Source organism: Trachemys scripta, chromosome 16 (assembly GCF_013100865.1).
Source record: "Trachemys scripta elegans isolate TJP31775 chromosome 16, CAS_Tse_1.0, whole genome shotgun sequence".
Taxonomy (NCBI): Eukaryota; Metazoa; Chordata; order Testudines; family Emydidae; genus Trachemys; species Trachemys scripta.
The window spans coordinates 11,238,650-11,254,669 of NC_048313.1; the positions used below are offsets into that span (position 1 = coordinate 11,238,650).

Sequence of the window (16,020 nt, forward strand, 5' to 3'; positions counted from 1 at the left end):
GTGGCTTGGTGCTCCGGTGCCAAGATAGGGATATGGGTTCCGTCTATCGCCCCACCACAGTTTGGGAATCCCATTGCAGCAAAGCCATCCACTATAGCCTGCACGTTTCCCAGAGTCACTACCCTTGATATCACCAGGTCTTTGATTGCCCTGGCAACTTGGATCACAGCAGCCCCCACAGTAGATTTGCCCACTCCAAATTGATTCCCAACTGACCAGTAGCTGTCTGGCGTTGCAAGCTTCCACAGGGCTATCGCCACTCGCTTCTCAGCTGTGAGGGCTGCTCTCATCCTGGTATTCTGGTGATTCAGGGCAGGGGAAAGCAAGTCATAAAGTTCCATGAAAGTGCCCTTACGCATGCGAAAGTTTCGCAGCCACTGGGAATCGTCCCACACCTGCAGCACGATGCGGTCCCACCAGTCTGTGCTTGTTTCCCGGGCCCAGAATCGGCATTCCACGCCATGAACCTGCCCCAGTAACACCATGATTTGCACATTGCTGGGGCCTGTGCCTTGTGAGAGGTCTAAGTCCATGTCAATTTCCTCATCACTCTCGTCGCCGCGCTGCAATCGCCTCCTTGGCTGGTCCTGGTTTTGCTTTGGCATGTCCTGGCTCTGCATATACTCCAGGACAATGCGCGTGGTGTTCATAGTGCTCATAATTGCCGTGGTGATCTGAGCGGGCTCCATGATCCCAGTGCTATGGCGTCTGGTCTGAAAAAAGGCGCAAAACTAGTATCTGACGGACAGATGGACGGAGGGAGGGGCGAGTGATGACATGGCGTACAGGTACAGGGAATTAAAATCAACAAAGGTGGCTGTGCATCAGGGAGAAACACAAACAACTGTAACACAGAATGGCCCCCCCAACGATTGAACTCAAAACCCTGGATTTAGCAGGCCGTTGATTTCACGGAGGGAGGGGGAAGCAAATGAATACAGAACAAATCTATTTTTTACATCTTAAGCTGGCAGACGACGGTGCAGCATGACTGATAGCCCTTGGCATCTTCTGGGTGCTTGGCAGAAAATACTGGGCGCTTAGCAGAAAATAGCACACTACGACTGATAGCCATCATCGTTGAGACAGTTCAATAGGACTGCCCAGGTGCCCATGATTGACAGCCACTGCAGAACGATGACGACGGATACCAGTCGTAATATACCATCTTCTACCAAAAGGCAATTAGCTGCTGCTGTGTAGCAATGCAGTACCACGTCTGCCGGCACCCAGAAGACATATGGTGACGTTGAGCTGAGCGGGCTCCATGCTTGGCATGGTATGTTGTCTGCACAGGTAACCCAGGTAAAAAGGCGCGAATCGATTGTCTGCCGTTGCTCTGACGGAGGGGGAGGTGCCTGACGACATGTACCCAGAACCCCCCGCGACACTGTTTTGCATCATTGAGTCATTGGGATCTCAACCCAGAATTCCAATGGTCGGCGGAGACTGCAAGAACTGTGAGATAGCTACCCACAGTGCAACGCTCCGGAAGTCGACGCTAGCCTCGGTACTGTGGAAAAAGTTCCTAACTGTCAGGGTGGTTAAACACTGGAACAAATTGCCTAGGGAGGTTGTGGAATCTCCGTCTCTGGAGATATTTAAGAGTAGGTTAGATAAATGTCTATCAGGGATGGTCTAGACAGTATTTGGTCCTGCCATGCGGGCAGGGGACTGGACTCGATGACCTCTCGAGGTCCCTTCCAGTCCTATAATCTATGAATCTATGAATCTATGACGTGGTCCACCGACTTAATGCACTTAGAGCATTTTATGTGGGGACACACACAATCGGCTGTATACAACCAATTTCTATAAAACCGGCTTCTATAAATTCGACCTAATTTCGTAGTGTAGACATACCCTGAGACAGAACCTGTGCCTGTTGGTATCATTAGTGTCCTTGTGTTATGACACTATTTGACTGTATCACGAGGTTATGCCCTCAGAGTACTGAGTGGTATCACAAGGGGTGGGGGGCGAGAGTTTTGTGCCACTGAAAGTTTTGGACTGTCATTCAGACCAAGTGTTTTCTAGTAGTAATGGGGGACTTTACTTACTAATACATCTTTTGGAAAAGTAATAGGGCAAAACACAACATTTCCAATAAGTTCTTGGAATCTTTTCGTTTCAGAAAGTAGAGGAAGTAACCAGGAGGACAACCATTTTAGACTTGATTCTTGCCAACAGAGAGGAATGGCTGTGAATCTGAAGGTGGAAATACTCCTGAGGGCATTCTGCACCAAAAATATTAAAATTCTGCACACATTTTAAAATTCTGCAAATTTTATTTGTCAAATAAATGTGGAGGCTCTAGCATGGCATTGGGGAGCACAGGCCAGTGGCTGCATAGAGGTGGGAGATCACTGTGCAACTCCCCCTGGGACCGGGATTCAGCGGTGAGGTGGCACCCAATCCTGACACAGCGCAAGGACCCGTTCTGCCCCAGAAACACCCCAGGACTCTGCCCCTCTGTGTGGGCAGGCAGGCTCAGCAAGGCAGGATCCAAATGTGGAGGAGCTTAATGTGGGGGATCCAGGTGTGGGTTGAGAGGGTTCTGTATGGGGCAATCTGGGTGCGGGTGGCTCAGTGGGGGATCCAGGATGCACAGGGGCTTGTTGGGGGGTTCTGGGTGCAACAGTAATGGGACTCTGCAAGGGAGTCCAGGTGAAGGTGGTTGGGGCTCAGCAGCAGGGTGTGTGTGTGGAGGAGAGAGCTCAGCAGGAGGGTCTGAGTGTGGGGGGCTCAGTGGGGAGTTCAGATGCTGGGGGAATGGGGCTCAGTGGGGTGGGGATCCAGGTGTAGCTGGTTGGGGCTCAGTGGGGTGGAGATCCAGGTGTGTGTGGCTCATCGGGGTGATCCAGATGCAGGGGGAGTGGGGTTCATCGGGGGCATTCTGAGTGCAGGGGGATGAGGCTTGGTGGGAGGGTCTTCATATGAGGGGGTCTGGATGCATGGGGGTTGGGCAGATGGAGGAGCAGCTCCCTGTACAGGAATCCCTCCCCCTGCAGCTGAGGAGCAGTGGATGCAGGGGGAGAGAGAGAGTTTGCAGAGCTTACTACAACCATGAGAGAAATCTGGGGGTGGATCTGACCTGGCCCTGGATGCTGTGCAGGGGAAGAGGAAGTCACAACCTCCCCAGCCCAGCTGGGACTAGCAGCTGAGCCCGGCGCAGGGCAGGAGCCACCAGCCGGGTCTTCCCCAGTCCCACCTCCTGCCCCACAGTGATTTACCTCTCTGCCGGCTGCACTGGGCACCTGAAACATACTGCTGGGGAGGGGTCGCATGACCGCTCTTGTGGCTTCCCTTTGCTTCCCGATCAGAAAGTCATTTTTCTGTGGGGAAGCAAAGACATCTACGGAGGACATAAATTTAGGAAACACTGTTTCACTAGGAGGGTGGTGAAGCACTGGAATGGGTTACCTAGGTAGGTGGTGGAATCTCCATCCTTAGAGGTTTTTAAGGCCCAGTTTGACAAAGCCCTGGCTGGGATGAGTTAGTTGGTGTTGATCCTGCTTTGAGCAGGGGATTGGACTAGATGACTCCTGAGGTCTCTTCCAACCCTAATATTCTATGATTCTGTGCATGTTCAGTGGCACAGAATTCCTCCAGGAGTAGTGGAAGGCAATTTGGGTGAAAGTGATCATGAATAAGGCTAAGATTTTGTCACGGATATTTTTAGTAAAAATCATGGACAGGTCATGGGAAATAATGAAAAATTCATGGAAGCCCGTGACCGGTTCCTGACTTTTACTAAAAATATGCATGATAAAATGAGAAGCCTGGGCAGCTGCAGGTGGGCTAGGAGCTCCAGGGTCCACCTCCTCTGGTGGCTCCAAACTCTGGGGGTTCCCCCTGCCACCACAGAGGCCAGGAGCTCTGGGGGTCCCTCCTGCAAGAGAGCTGCGGGGGTCCCCCCGGTTGCCCACAGAGGCAGAGAGTTCCGGGGATCCTCCCTGCTGCCCGTGTGGTGTGGGGAGTGGTGGGGAGCATGCGGGTCCCCCCTGCCGCCCACAGCAGCCAGGAGCTGTGGGGTTCCCTTCTGCTGCCCACGGCAGTGGGGAGCATTGGGGGTTCCCCCTGCCACCCGCATAGGCTAGGAGCTGCAAGGGTCCCCCCTGCTGCCTGTGGTGGCCAGGAGCTGCGGGAGGTCCCCCTGAGGCCACCAGCAGGAGGGGACCCTGCATCTCCCAGCTGGGGCTGGCTGAAGTCACGGAGGTCTTTGGAAGTCACGGAATCTGTTACTTCTGTGACCTCCATGACTAAATCGCAGCCTTAAACATGAATGATAGATTAATGGTTCTAAGGAGAGCAAAGAATGAGACCAGCAGAATAAGGAGGTGGACTTAAAAAAAGGAGACTTTAACAATATAGTGAATTGGTGAGTAGGGTCCCATGGGAAGAAAATCTAAGGGATAAAGTTATTCAGGAAATCTGGCAGTTTCTCAAGGAAACAATATTGAGGCCACAGCTGCCAACTATCCTGATACAAAGGAAAGCCAGGAGGAATAGGAAGAGGCCAATATGGCTCCATCAGGAGCTCCTAATGAGCTGAAAATCAAAAAGGAATCCTACAAAAAGTGGAAGCACGGGCAAATTGCTAAGGAGGACTACAAAATAATAGCACAAGCATGTAGGGACAAAATCAGAAATGCTAAGGAATGAAATTAGTTACATCTAACAAGAGACATAAAAGGCAATAAAAAGAGGTTCTTTAAAAACATTAAGGGCAAGATAAAGATGAAAGAAAGTGTAGGTCCTCTACTTAGTGGGGAAGGACATCCAAAAGCGAATCGTAACAAGAAGGCTGAAGTGTTTAATGCCAATTTTGCTTTAGTCTTCACTAAAAAGGTTAAAGGTGACCAGATATTCAACACAGTTAATATTATCAACAAGGGGCAAGGAATGTAATCCAAAATAGGGAAAAAGCAGATTAAAGAATATTTAGATTAACTAGATCTATTCAAGTCGGCAGGTCCTGCTGAAATTAATCCTAGAGCACTTAAGGCACTAGCTGAAGCAATTGCAGAACTGTTAGCAATTATCTTTGAGAATTCATGGAGGATGGGTGAAGTCCCAAAAGACCTGAGAAGGGGCAACATAGTTCATATCTTTAAAAATGGGAATAAAGAGGACCTGGGAATTATAGACTGGTCAGTCCAACTTTTGATACCTGGAAAGACACTGAAACAAATTATTAAACAATTTGTAAGCACCTACAGGATAATATGTTATAAAATATAGCTAGCAGGGATTTGTCAAAAACAAATCATGCCAAACCAAACTAATTTCCTTCTTTGACAGGGTTACTAACCTAGTGGATGGGGGATAGCAGTAGACCTGATATCTCTTGATTTTAGTAAGGCTTTTGACACAGTCCCACATGACATTTTCATAAGTAAATTAGGGAAATGTGGTCTAGATGAAATTACTACACAACTAGTCAAAAGACTGTACTCAAAGAGTAGTTATCAATGGTTGGCTGGCAAACTAGGAGGACATATCCAGTAGAGTTGCACAGGGGTCAGTCTTGGGTTGGTTCTAGTCAATATTTTCATCAATGACTTGGATAATGGGGTGGAGAGTATGCTTCTAAAATTTGTGGATGATATCAAGCTGGGAGGGGTTGCAAGTACTGTAAAGCATTGGTTCTCAACTGGGGGTCCATGGCCCGCTGGGAGACCGTGAGCAGGTTTCAAGGGGTCCCCAAGCACCAGGCTTCAGCCCTGGCAGCAGGGCTTGGCTTGGACTTCAGCCCCGGGTGGCGGGGCTCAGGCAGGGAGTGCCACCTCCACCCCCGACTCACCTCAGGGGGCCACCCAACCTGTCAGGGAGGTGGGCGTGCAACCAAAAGTTGTAGTATCACTGCAGAAAGAGCTCTTCCCCTGCCATCAGAAGATGTTGCCTCACAGCCATTGACTCCATGAACAGGCAGAAGCTAGCCAAGGAGATGCACAACTGCTCTACCCTGCTACATCAGCACTTCAAGGAGCAGGGCCAAATAGAAGGTAATATCAGGGGGGACACATGACCCTGCATGCCTCCCCCCCCACGTCTCCTCTGGTTGGGGATCCTCAGGTTTGTCTATTTAAGTTTAGGGGTCCCTGGGTTAAAAAAGGTTGAGAATCACTGCTGTAGACTATACTCCTGGGGAAATTCTGCACCACTGCATGCACACAGAATTTATGTCCCCCACTGATTTCTTTGACACCCTCAGAAAAATGACTTTCTGATGAAAAAGCAAAGGGAAGCTGCAAGAGTGGTCACATGCCCCTCCCACCTCCGTGCAGACAGTGGCCTGTGTTCCCCACTGCCATTCTGGAGCCTAAACATTTATTTATTGACAAATAAAATTTGCAGAACTCTAAAATATTGTGTGCAGAATTTTTTTGGGGGGGGCACCCAATTTTAATTTTTTTGCTGGAGTAGAGGACAGGATTAGAATTCAAAATGATCTTGACAAATTGGAGAATTGGTGTCAAATCAACAAAATGAAATTCAATAAAGACAAGTGCAAATTACTTCACTTAGGAAGGAAAATTTAAAATTTGAGAATAACTGGCTAGATGACTGTACTGCTGAAAAGGATCTAGGGGTTATAGAGGATCAAAAAGTGAATGAGAGTCAATAATGCACTGTAGTTGCGAAGAAGGCTAATATTCTGGGGTGTATTAACAGTAATGTTGTATGTAAGACATGGGAGGTAACTGTCCCACTCCAGGGGTAATCAATTATTTTTTTGTCAAGCTCCGAATTTCTTGATCAAGGTATAGTCAAGGTCCAGACTCCAGAGAAAATAATATAAAAATAACAATAATGATGATCACAATAATAATAATAATAAGTAAATAAAAGGATTTTGTGGTCCGTTCAAAGTATCTGGTGGTCCAGATTTGGCCCGCATTCCACCTATTGACTTCTCCAATCCCACTCTATTTGGCACTGGTGTGGCCTCAACTGGAGTACAGTGTCCAATTCTGGGCATCACACTTTAGGAAGGATGTGGACAAATTGGACAGTGCAAAAGAGAGCAACAAAAATTATAAAAGGTTTAGAAAACCTGACTTATGACGAAAGGTTACAAAAAAATGAGCATGTTTACTCTTGAGAAAAAAAGACTGAGGGGAGAAATGATAACAGTCTTCAAATATGTTAAGGGCTGTTATAAAGAGGACTGTGATCAATTGTTACCCATGTCCATTCGAGGTAGGACAAGAAGTAATGGGCTTAATCTGCAGCAAGGGAGATTTATGTCAGATATTAGGAAAAACTTTATAAATACAAGGGTAGTTAATTCTGGAATAGGCTTCCAAGGGAGGTTATGGAATCCCCATCACTAATGGTTTTTAAGAACAGGTTAGATAAACAACAGTCAGGGATAGTAGCGTAGCTAGCAGGGTGCAGGGGAAGCAGTCGCTTCCCCTCACCCCTTTTCCCAAAAGCGGCGCCTTTCCAAAGGCGGCCGCCGGCTGGAGGAGCAAGGGGGGAGCGCAGGCTGGCCGCCCGCAGCATGGCCGGCAGCCATGGAGGGGCGGCGGGCGCGCGGCTGGAGGAGCAGGGGGGCGCAGCATGCAGCCTGGCCCCGCAGCCGTGGCCGGAGGAGTGAGGGGGGGGCGCAGGCTAGCCATGGGGGAGCGGTGGGCATGCGGCCAGAGAAGCGGAGGGGGAGGCAAAGCATGGTAGCCGGAGGAGCGGGGGGAGGGGCGGTCAGTGGTGCAGCCGGAGGAGGAGCCATGGGGGGCGTGGCCGTAGGAGCCAAGGGGGGCGCCTTTTTTAGGTTTGCTCCCCCTCCTCTTAAAAGCTGGCTACGCCACTGGTCAGGGACAGTCTTGGTTTACTTGGTCCATTTTCAACACAGGGGGACGGACTTGATGACATCTCAAGGTCCTTTCCATCCCTACATTTCTACGATTCTATGATCTAAGTTGACTTTTCCGAATAAGAAGTGGTGGGGGAAGTATAGGCAGTTATCCAGATCTCCTGAGCACCCCTCCAATAACAAACTATTATGCACAGTCCCACACTCAGGAGCAACATTACAAACACAAACCAGTGTGCTCAGCTGCATACTAATCAAATCTACAGTAATAAACCAGTGTGTATAGCCTAATGCTCACAAGTAACCTTATAATAACAAATTGACCTGCATAGCTCTACATTAACCAACCTACAATTATAAACAGGACTGTCTTTGAGTGACCTTTCAAAAATAACAAAGCAGTGAAAGGAACGTTATAACAACAAACTAGTTTGTATGGCACTGCACCTATGAGCAACCCCACAAAAACAATGGAGGAAAAGAGATTTTTAGGTTCATATTCTCAATGGGTTATTATTACAAACAACACTTAACAAAAACGTGATGTAAAATTATGAGGCTAAGTTTGGTGGAACACAATGGTTTTAGCCCCTATGAGTTTTGCCTGCTTTGGAGTTTAATTCACCTCTTCCTTCCTAGGATGATTTCTGTCACAGACCATTAGGGGGTGCCACAGTCTTTGGTATGAATCTTTAGGCAGGCTTGTTCCCTACAGCATGTTTTCTTGTATGGTGTAGTCCAGACTTATTTTAAACAACTATGGCCTGGTCTACACTACGGGTTTAGGTCGACTTTAGCAGCGTTAAATCGAATTAAGCTTGGACACGTTCACACGACGAAGCCCTTTCTTTCGACTTAAAGGGCCCTTTAAACTGGTTTCTTTACACCACCTTTGACGAGGGGATTAGCAATATAATTGGCCTTTGCGGGTCGGAATTGGGGTAGTGTGGACGGAATTCGACGTTATTGGCCTCCGGGAGCTATNTAACCCTAACCCTAAACCCTAAACCCTAAACCCTAACCCTACCCCTAAACCCTAAACCCTAACCCTAACCCTAACCCTAACCCTAACCCTAAACCCTAAACCCTAACCCTAACCCTAACCCTAACCCCTAACCCCTAACCCCAACCTTAACCCTTAACCCTAAGCCTAAGGCTAAACCCTAACCCTAACCCTAACCGCAACCCCAACCGTAACCTAACCCTACCCCCTAACCCTAACCCCAACCCTAAACTCTAACCCTACCCCCACCCTCACCCTAATCCCTAACCCCAAACCCAACCCTAACCCTAAACCCTCACCCTAACCTAATCCTAACCCTAACCTTAAACCCTAGCCCTAACCCATAACCCTAACCCCTAACCCCTAACCCTAAACCCTAACCTCACCCTCACCTAACCCTAACCCTAATCCTCAACCCTAACCCTGACCCTCACCTTGACCCTAAATCCTAACCCCTAACCCCTAAACCCTAACCCTAACCCAAACCCTAAACCCTAACCCTAAACCCTAAACCCAACCGAACCCTAACCCAACCCTAACCCCAACCCTAAACCCTAACCCTAACCCCAACTCTAATCCTAACCCCTAGCCTAAGCCCTAACCCTAACCCCATATCCCTGACCCCTGACCCCTAACCCTATACCTAACCTTAAACCCTAAACCTAACCCTAATCCCGTAAACCTAGCCTAACCCTAAACCCTAACCCTAACCTAAACCTTAACCCTAATCCTAAACCCTCTAACCCCCTAACCCTAATTCAGTCTAACCTACTCCTAACCCTAACCCCCTAACCCCTAAACCCTCACCCTCACCCCTAACTCTAATCCTAAACCCTAAACTGTAACCCTAAACCGTAAACCTAATCCTATAGACTAAACCCTAACCCCTAACCCTAACCTGAACCCTAACCCCTCACCCTGACCTTGACCCTAACCCTAAACCATAATCCTAACCCCAACCCGAAACCCTACCCTAACCCTAACCCTAACCCAACCCTCACCCTAATCCTAAACCCTAACCCCTAACCCTTAACTCAAACCCATTCATTAGCCTTATCATAACTCTGACCCTAAATCTGAACACTCGCAGGGCTGGAAGTATTTTTGTCGGCTAAAGTGCCGACAAAGTACCGACAAAGAGCATTTACACATGCTGACTGTTAGTGACAAGGCCTGCAGGGGCAAGAAGTTGGGCATATCTCCCTCCACATTGAGGGAGGGGGCGAATTTAATAAAACCTTTGGGTTTGTACCCCTTAAAGGGAGTGGGCACCAGAGTATTGGGGAAATCCCCTAAGGCTACGTTTTTCCAGAGCAGATCTCTTTCTCCATGAAGCTGGGTGTGGCCCTGCCTGTGTGCTTGGCTGGAAGAGACTTGTGAGCCTAATCCAGCAAGGCCAGGTAAACAGGACCCAGGCTGGCAGAATAGGGTGACTCAGTGGCATCCCAGCACATCAGGTAACACCCCAAAGGGCCCAAACCCATCATAACAGTTACACAATTTTTAGCCAAGCTTTTTAATTCAAAGAGATATTTTAAGCCCCACGGTGGGTGCCAGTTAAATCTAAGGTAACTACTGTTTGAAATGTATAAAAATTAGAGCTTTGGTTTTTGCCTGAAGAAAAGATTAATTTTAAAGGTATTTTATAAACAATGTGTTAATAATTTGGCACTTCCCGCAAAGTTTTTATTACTGGGGGGAATGAATAATTATCAATTAAAAATAATGTTTTAATTGTAATTTCAAGTGTTATTTTCCACATTATTATCCTCAGTCATGAGGACTTTTGGCTGCTTGTTTATATATTTACTATGAAACAAGTTTTTTAATGCCCTTATGGAGCATTTGTAAGTCTTTCCATAGGGGTAAAGCTACTGCAATAGAAAAGCAAACAGGGTGAGCCAGTGAAATTGTTGTATATGCCTTAAAGCCTTTATCACACACACCAGTAAATGGCTATCGGAAAAAATTGTTTGCTTGGTTCCCCATCACACTTCTTCCTTTGAGTCTGTGAGTGAAAAGCCCTGTCTAGAACCTAATTGAATTAGTCTGATTATGCTAGCACTTGACCCCAGTTCTCAGACACATCTTCAAAAGCTCCTTGCCTTGGTACAGTTAGAAGCATCAAATACTACTTCACATTTACTGGAAAACTTGTTTATTCTGAAGACTTCCTGTTCAGTGATTCCAAAGAGCTCTGATTTATAAAGGTAGAAATCTGTACTTTACACAACCGGGCCCATAAAGTATTTGGCCCTGTTCCAGCAAACACTGACGCATATGAGCAGCACTACACACACATAGGCAGTTGTTGGGTGTTTCCAGGCCCACCTCCAGCAGCTGGGCAACCCACAGTCAGATGTTTATATGGTAATGTTACTAGGGAAGGGGAAGGCTGCAGCTGGCAGAGAGTGGGGTGCAGCAGACAGGCTTACATTAATCTGCTTACATTAAACTATGGGCACAGACTGTCCCAGCAACCTCCAGTACCCCGCTTACCATCCTAACAACTGTGGAACTGGAAGTGATCAGAAGTTAAATTGCCAGATAAAAGCTCTAATAGTGTTCAATTAAAAACAGTGACCATACGTTGTTTGCCCCAGCACTGAGTCTAATACTGTCTGCCTGGGCATAGTAACTGGAAGTAACTTGCACGCACTGTCCCACTTGGGATAGGGACTGGAAACCTGTTGTGCATTCTAAAAGTATTCCTCCGGCTGTAATTTGCACTAGTTCACGCTCTAATATTGTCCTCTAGATAACTGTGACCAAAAGTTATATGCTGTTTCACTAGGAGCAGCACCAGAAGTTTTAGCCCCCTTACCTGCTCTAATAGCATGCCACCAGCAACAGTTACTGGAAATTTCCATGGTCACTGAGCAGAAGCTGTCCTGGCTCTAATGCTGGGACTACTGGGATGGGGAAACTAATGGAGATTCCCTGTAGAGGGCTAGAGGGTATTGGAGGCATTGAACATGGGAGCGGGGGTTGGGAGTGGATTGGTGATGGTGGGCCTGGGAAGGTCAGCAAGCCGCAGAATACACCTCCCATGGTGAAGAGAGGGCTAGTATAGCACAGCTCCCTGAGCAGAGCACAGAGACTACAGCCATGAGGCCAGGAGTGGGACACACATGCATCCCCTACACTGTGAGGTCATCACCTCTTCTCGGTGGTGCAGGCTGCATCCGCTTCTCTGACCTTCTTGTGATGGCGATGCCTAACTCTACCCTAACACCAATTCTTAACCCTAATCCTTAACTCCAACCCCTCACCCTAACCAAACCATAACCCTAACCCCTATCCCTAACCCCTACAGCCTAACCCCCTAGATTTTACCTCTCTAACTATAAAGCCTTACCCTAAACCATAACCCTAACCTCTCACCCAACCATAACCCTGCCCCCTAACAATAACCCTAATCTAACCACCTAACCCTCCCCCCCTACCCCAACCTCTAACCCTGATTTACCCTAATCTAATACTAATCTTAAAGTAACCCTAACCCCTGACCCTAACCCTAATCTCACCCTCAATCTACCCTAACCCTGACCCTAGCCCCTCCCCACTAACCCTAAATGCTAACCCCCACAACCCAATCCCTCACACTACTCGCTGACCCAAACCCCTCATCCTAATCCAAACTCCACCCCCACCCCTCACTATAACCCTTGACAATGTCCCTGACCCTAATCCTAACTGTAACCCTAACCCTCACCCAGATGCTGTCCCTAACCCTGACCCTTAACCGTAACACTACCTCTGACTCTCATCCTATCCCTACCCCTAACCCAACCCTAAAACCTAACTTTAACCCTAATCCTAACCCCTACCCCATCCTAACCCTAACCTAATCCGATCCCTAATCTGAATCCCTATCCCTACCCTTTCCCTCAACCCGAGTTTGCAACAGAAACCTCAGAATGCATATTTTATACAATGGTTATTAAACTAGGGTGTGGGATTTGTGTACATGGGTGCATTTGGTCACAGGGAAGTTGTCGATCAATGAACAGCAAGTGTGAGGCTGGAAGACAGAACTAATTGTATCAGCCATTTAGTGTCAAATTGTTTGGGACTGTGGGAAATGGTAGGGGAAGGTGTAAATGTGTAAATAATTATCCCAGTTCCACCTGCCTTTCCCTTTTCTCCAACTCTCTCCCCCCCCCCCCCCATAAAGGTCATTTGTTTAAACCTCTGTGCCTGTGAGTGATTACAGACTTGCATAGCAAAGGCACCCAGAGTAAGTTCCCATATTACTGAGTGGGGGCTCAAGTCAAAATTAAAGAGAATCTCTTAACATAAGGATCCAGCCTTTGTTACTGTTGGGATGTTAGCAGAAGGATTAGCTCCCCCCCCCTTAAAAATATCTCACCTGACTAGATGTAGCAGTGAAAACAGGGAATGCTGAAGGGGGGAAACCCAAAAACAGCAACACTGGGTTTAGCACAGGTGGACCAGGAAGCAAAACTGACCAAACTAGTTTCAGGGTTTGGTTTGCTTCCTGGTTCTCTTGTGATGAAATCTGTGCAGCTGTGCTTGCATTTCTCACACTTCAAAGGTTTAATTTTGCCCTATCACTACCATCCACCACTTCTTATAGAGATTTCCCAAAGTTCAGGCAGGTTTTGATTTGGCTTTATATATGCAGAAAAGGTGATAGCATTCTGAGCAGCAGTGTAGCTACAATGATACCACTGTTGCAGTCCTGGCAGGACCCACAAGATTATGGGAACCCAACCAGCTGGAGCAGCACTCCACCTGGTGCCTGGTGTCACAATGCCACTCACTCAAATTTGGCCCCCACTACCTCTATCACGATAGGGGGAAGTGGGACTAAATTTGCCTGAGTGGAGTTGCAAGTTGGGGCATGGAATCACGGTGCCACTCAAATTTGGCCCAGCTGCCCTTAATTATGATGGAGAAGTGTCCAGGCCAAACTTGAGTGGCACTACAAGCCCATGTACTAGGTGGCAATGCCATTCATCACTCAAATTTGGGGGCTGGCCATGGGCATGTGCAGAACCTCTGGATAGCTAGAAGCAGGAGGAACTGCCTAAGTCCAGGATGAGAGCAAAGTGCTGCGTGTGGGGTGAGCGGGAGCTGAGTGAGCAGGAAAATCCCGGGGCTGGTGGCTAAGGAGCTGGTGGGATGAGTTTTGGCTGAGCTTTGGGAGTGGGGGGAGAATGGGGAGTGAGGGTTTCGGGGAGTGGGTGTTATTGGGGGGGGTGAATGAGTTGGGGGGGAAATGGAGGATGTTGGGATGGCAGGTAGGCTGGTATGTTGGGGTGCCTGGGGGCTTTTGAGGACTATGGCCTGGAATTGCGATGGGGTCCCTAACCTATTCTTGCATCAGTGCACTTTGAGGCCTTATTACACCAGTGATTCTGAGCAATAACCATCCAGATTCTTGAGGGCGGGTGATATGACTCAGAAAATAGAAATGCCATGATTGAGGATGTAATGGATTAGTCTGGTTAGGTGGCTCAGAAGACAAATGTCTTACAAACTTTATTACTTTATTACTTAAAACCAAACAGAAGTATCTCATCAGGTCTTTCCTGATCACTAGGGCCCTAATAAATTCACATCCATTCTTGTCAATTTCATGGCCAGAGGGTTTTTTAATTGCTCAATTTCACGATGTCTGATGTTTATATCTGAAATTTCACAGTATTGTAACCATGGGGGTCCTCACCCAAAATGGGAACATGGTTGCAAAGTTGTTGTAGGGGGGTCCCAAGATTGCCACCCTCACTTCTGAGCTACCTTTAGAGCTGAAGGTAGCACCCTCCCAGCTTCCTGCAGTTAGAGGAGGTTCCTGGAGGTGGAAGTGGGTAGGATCTCCCCCATGCTGCTGGGAATGTCCCAGCCCGGGGATCCTAGCTGATAGTCCAGGCCAGGGACAGATTAAGGCAGGGGCCCCTGGCCAATTTTGGGGCCCCCCCAAGAAAAATGGGTGCCCCGGCCCCAGAAGATGCCCCTACCGGGTCACCCGGAGCCCTGTCAGGAGCCGCAGGGGAAGAAGCCCCAAGCCCGGGCTGCCCTGAGCCATGGCTGGAGGGGCAGAAGCCCCAAGCTCCATCTGCCCCTGCTCTGGCTGCAGCCGCCAGGAGGAAGCCCTGGGATTGGTGCTGGAGCTGTGGCAGGAGCCACAAAGGGGTGCAGAAGCCCAGAGCCCAGGCTGCCCCAGATGCAGGAGGAAGCCACACCTGGATCTGGAGCTCTGGCAGGCGCTGCGGGGTGGGGGGGACAGAAGACCGGAGCCCAGCTCCTGGGCTGCTGCAGCGCAGAAGTGAGGGGTATGACCCTCATTTCTGTGCTGCCTCTGGAGGTGGGTCTGATCTCCCCACCAAGAGCAGCCATGCAGGGGAAGGACATAAGAACGGCCATACTGGGTCAGACCAAAGGTCCATCCAGCCCAGTATCCTGTCTGCTGACAGTGGCCAATGCCAGGTGCCCCAGAGGGAGTGAACCTAACAGGTAATGATCAAGTGATCTCTCTCCTGCCATCCATCTCCACCCTCTAACAAACAGAGGCTAGGGACACCGTTCCTTACCTATCCTGGCTAATAGCCATTAATGGACTTAACCTCCAGGAATTTATGTAGTTCTCTTTTAAACCCTGTTATAGTCCTAGTCTTCACAACCTCCTCAGGCAAGGAATTCCACAGGTTGACTGTGTGCTGTGTGAAGAACTTCCTTTTATTTGTTTTAAACATGCTGCCTATTAATTTCATTTGGTGGCCCCTAGTTCAGAGAACTATCCACGATGACTTCAAGATCTCTTTCCTGATTAGGTGTAGCTAAATTATCCCCCATCATATTGTATGTATAGTTGGGGTATTTTTTCCAATGTGCATTACTTTACATTTATCCACATAAAATTTCATTTGCCATTTTGTTGCCCAATCACTTAGTTTTGTGAGATCTTTTTGTAATTCTTCACTGTCTGCTTTGGTCTTAACTATCTTGAGCAGTTTCATATCGTCTGCAAACTTTGCCACCTCACTGTTTACCCCTTTCTTCAGATCATTTATGAACAAGTTGAATACGACTGACCCTTGGGAAACACCACTAGTTATCCCTCTCCATTCTGAAAATTTGCTGTTAATTCCTACCCTTTGTTCCCTGTCTTTTAACCTCTTATCCCATGACAACTTAATTTACGTAAGAGCTTTTGATGAGGGACCTTATCAAA

At 48.1% G+C, this 16,020-nt stretch overlaps 1 protein-coding gene across 1 annotated transcript in view; it reads right to left on the bottom strand.

Moving 5' to 3' along the window:
* MEGF8 (multiple EGF like domains 8) overlaps nt 1-11,661 on the bottom strand; it is a 15,172-nt gene extending 3,511 nt beyond the window's left edge. The window contains exon 1 of the mRNA XM_034792779.1: nt 11,647-11,661. Within this exon, the coding sequence (XP_034648670.1) occupies nt 11,647-11,661 (15 nt within the window). The remainder of the gene's footprint in view (nt 1-11,646) is intronic.
* Nucleotides 11,662-16,020: the final 4,359 nt, after the last annotated feature.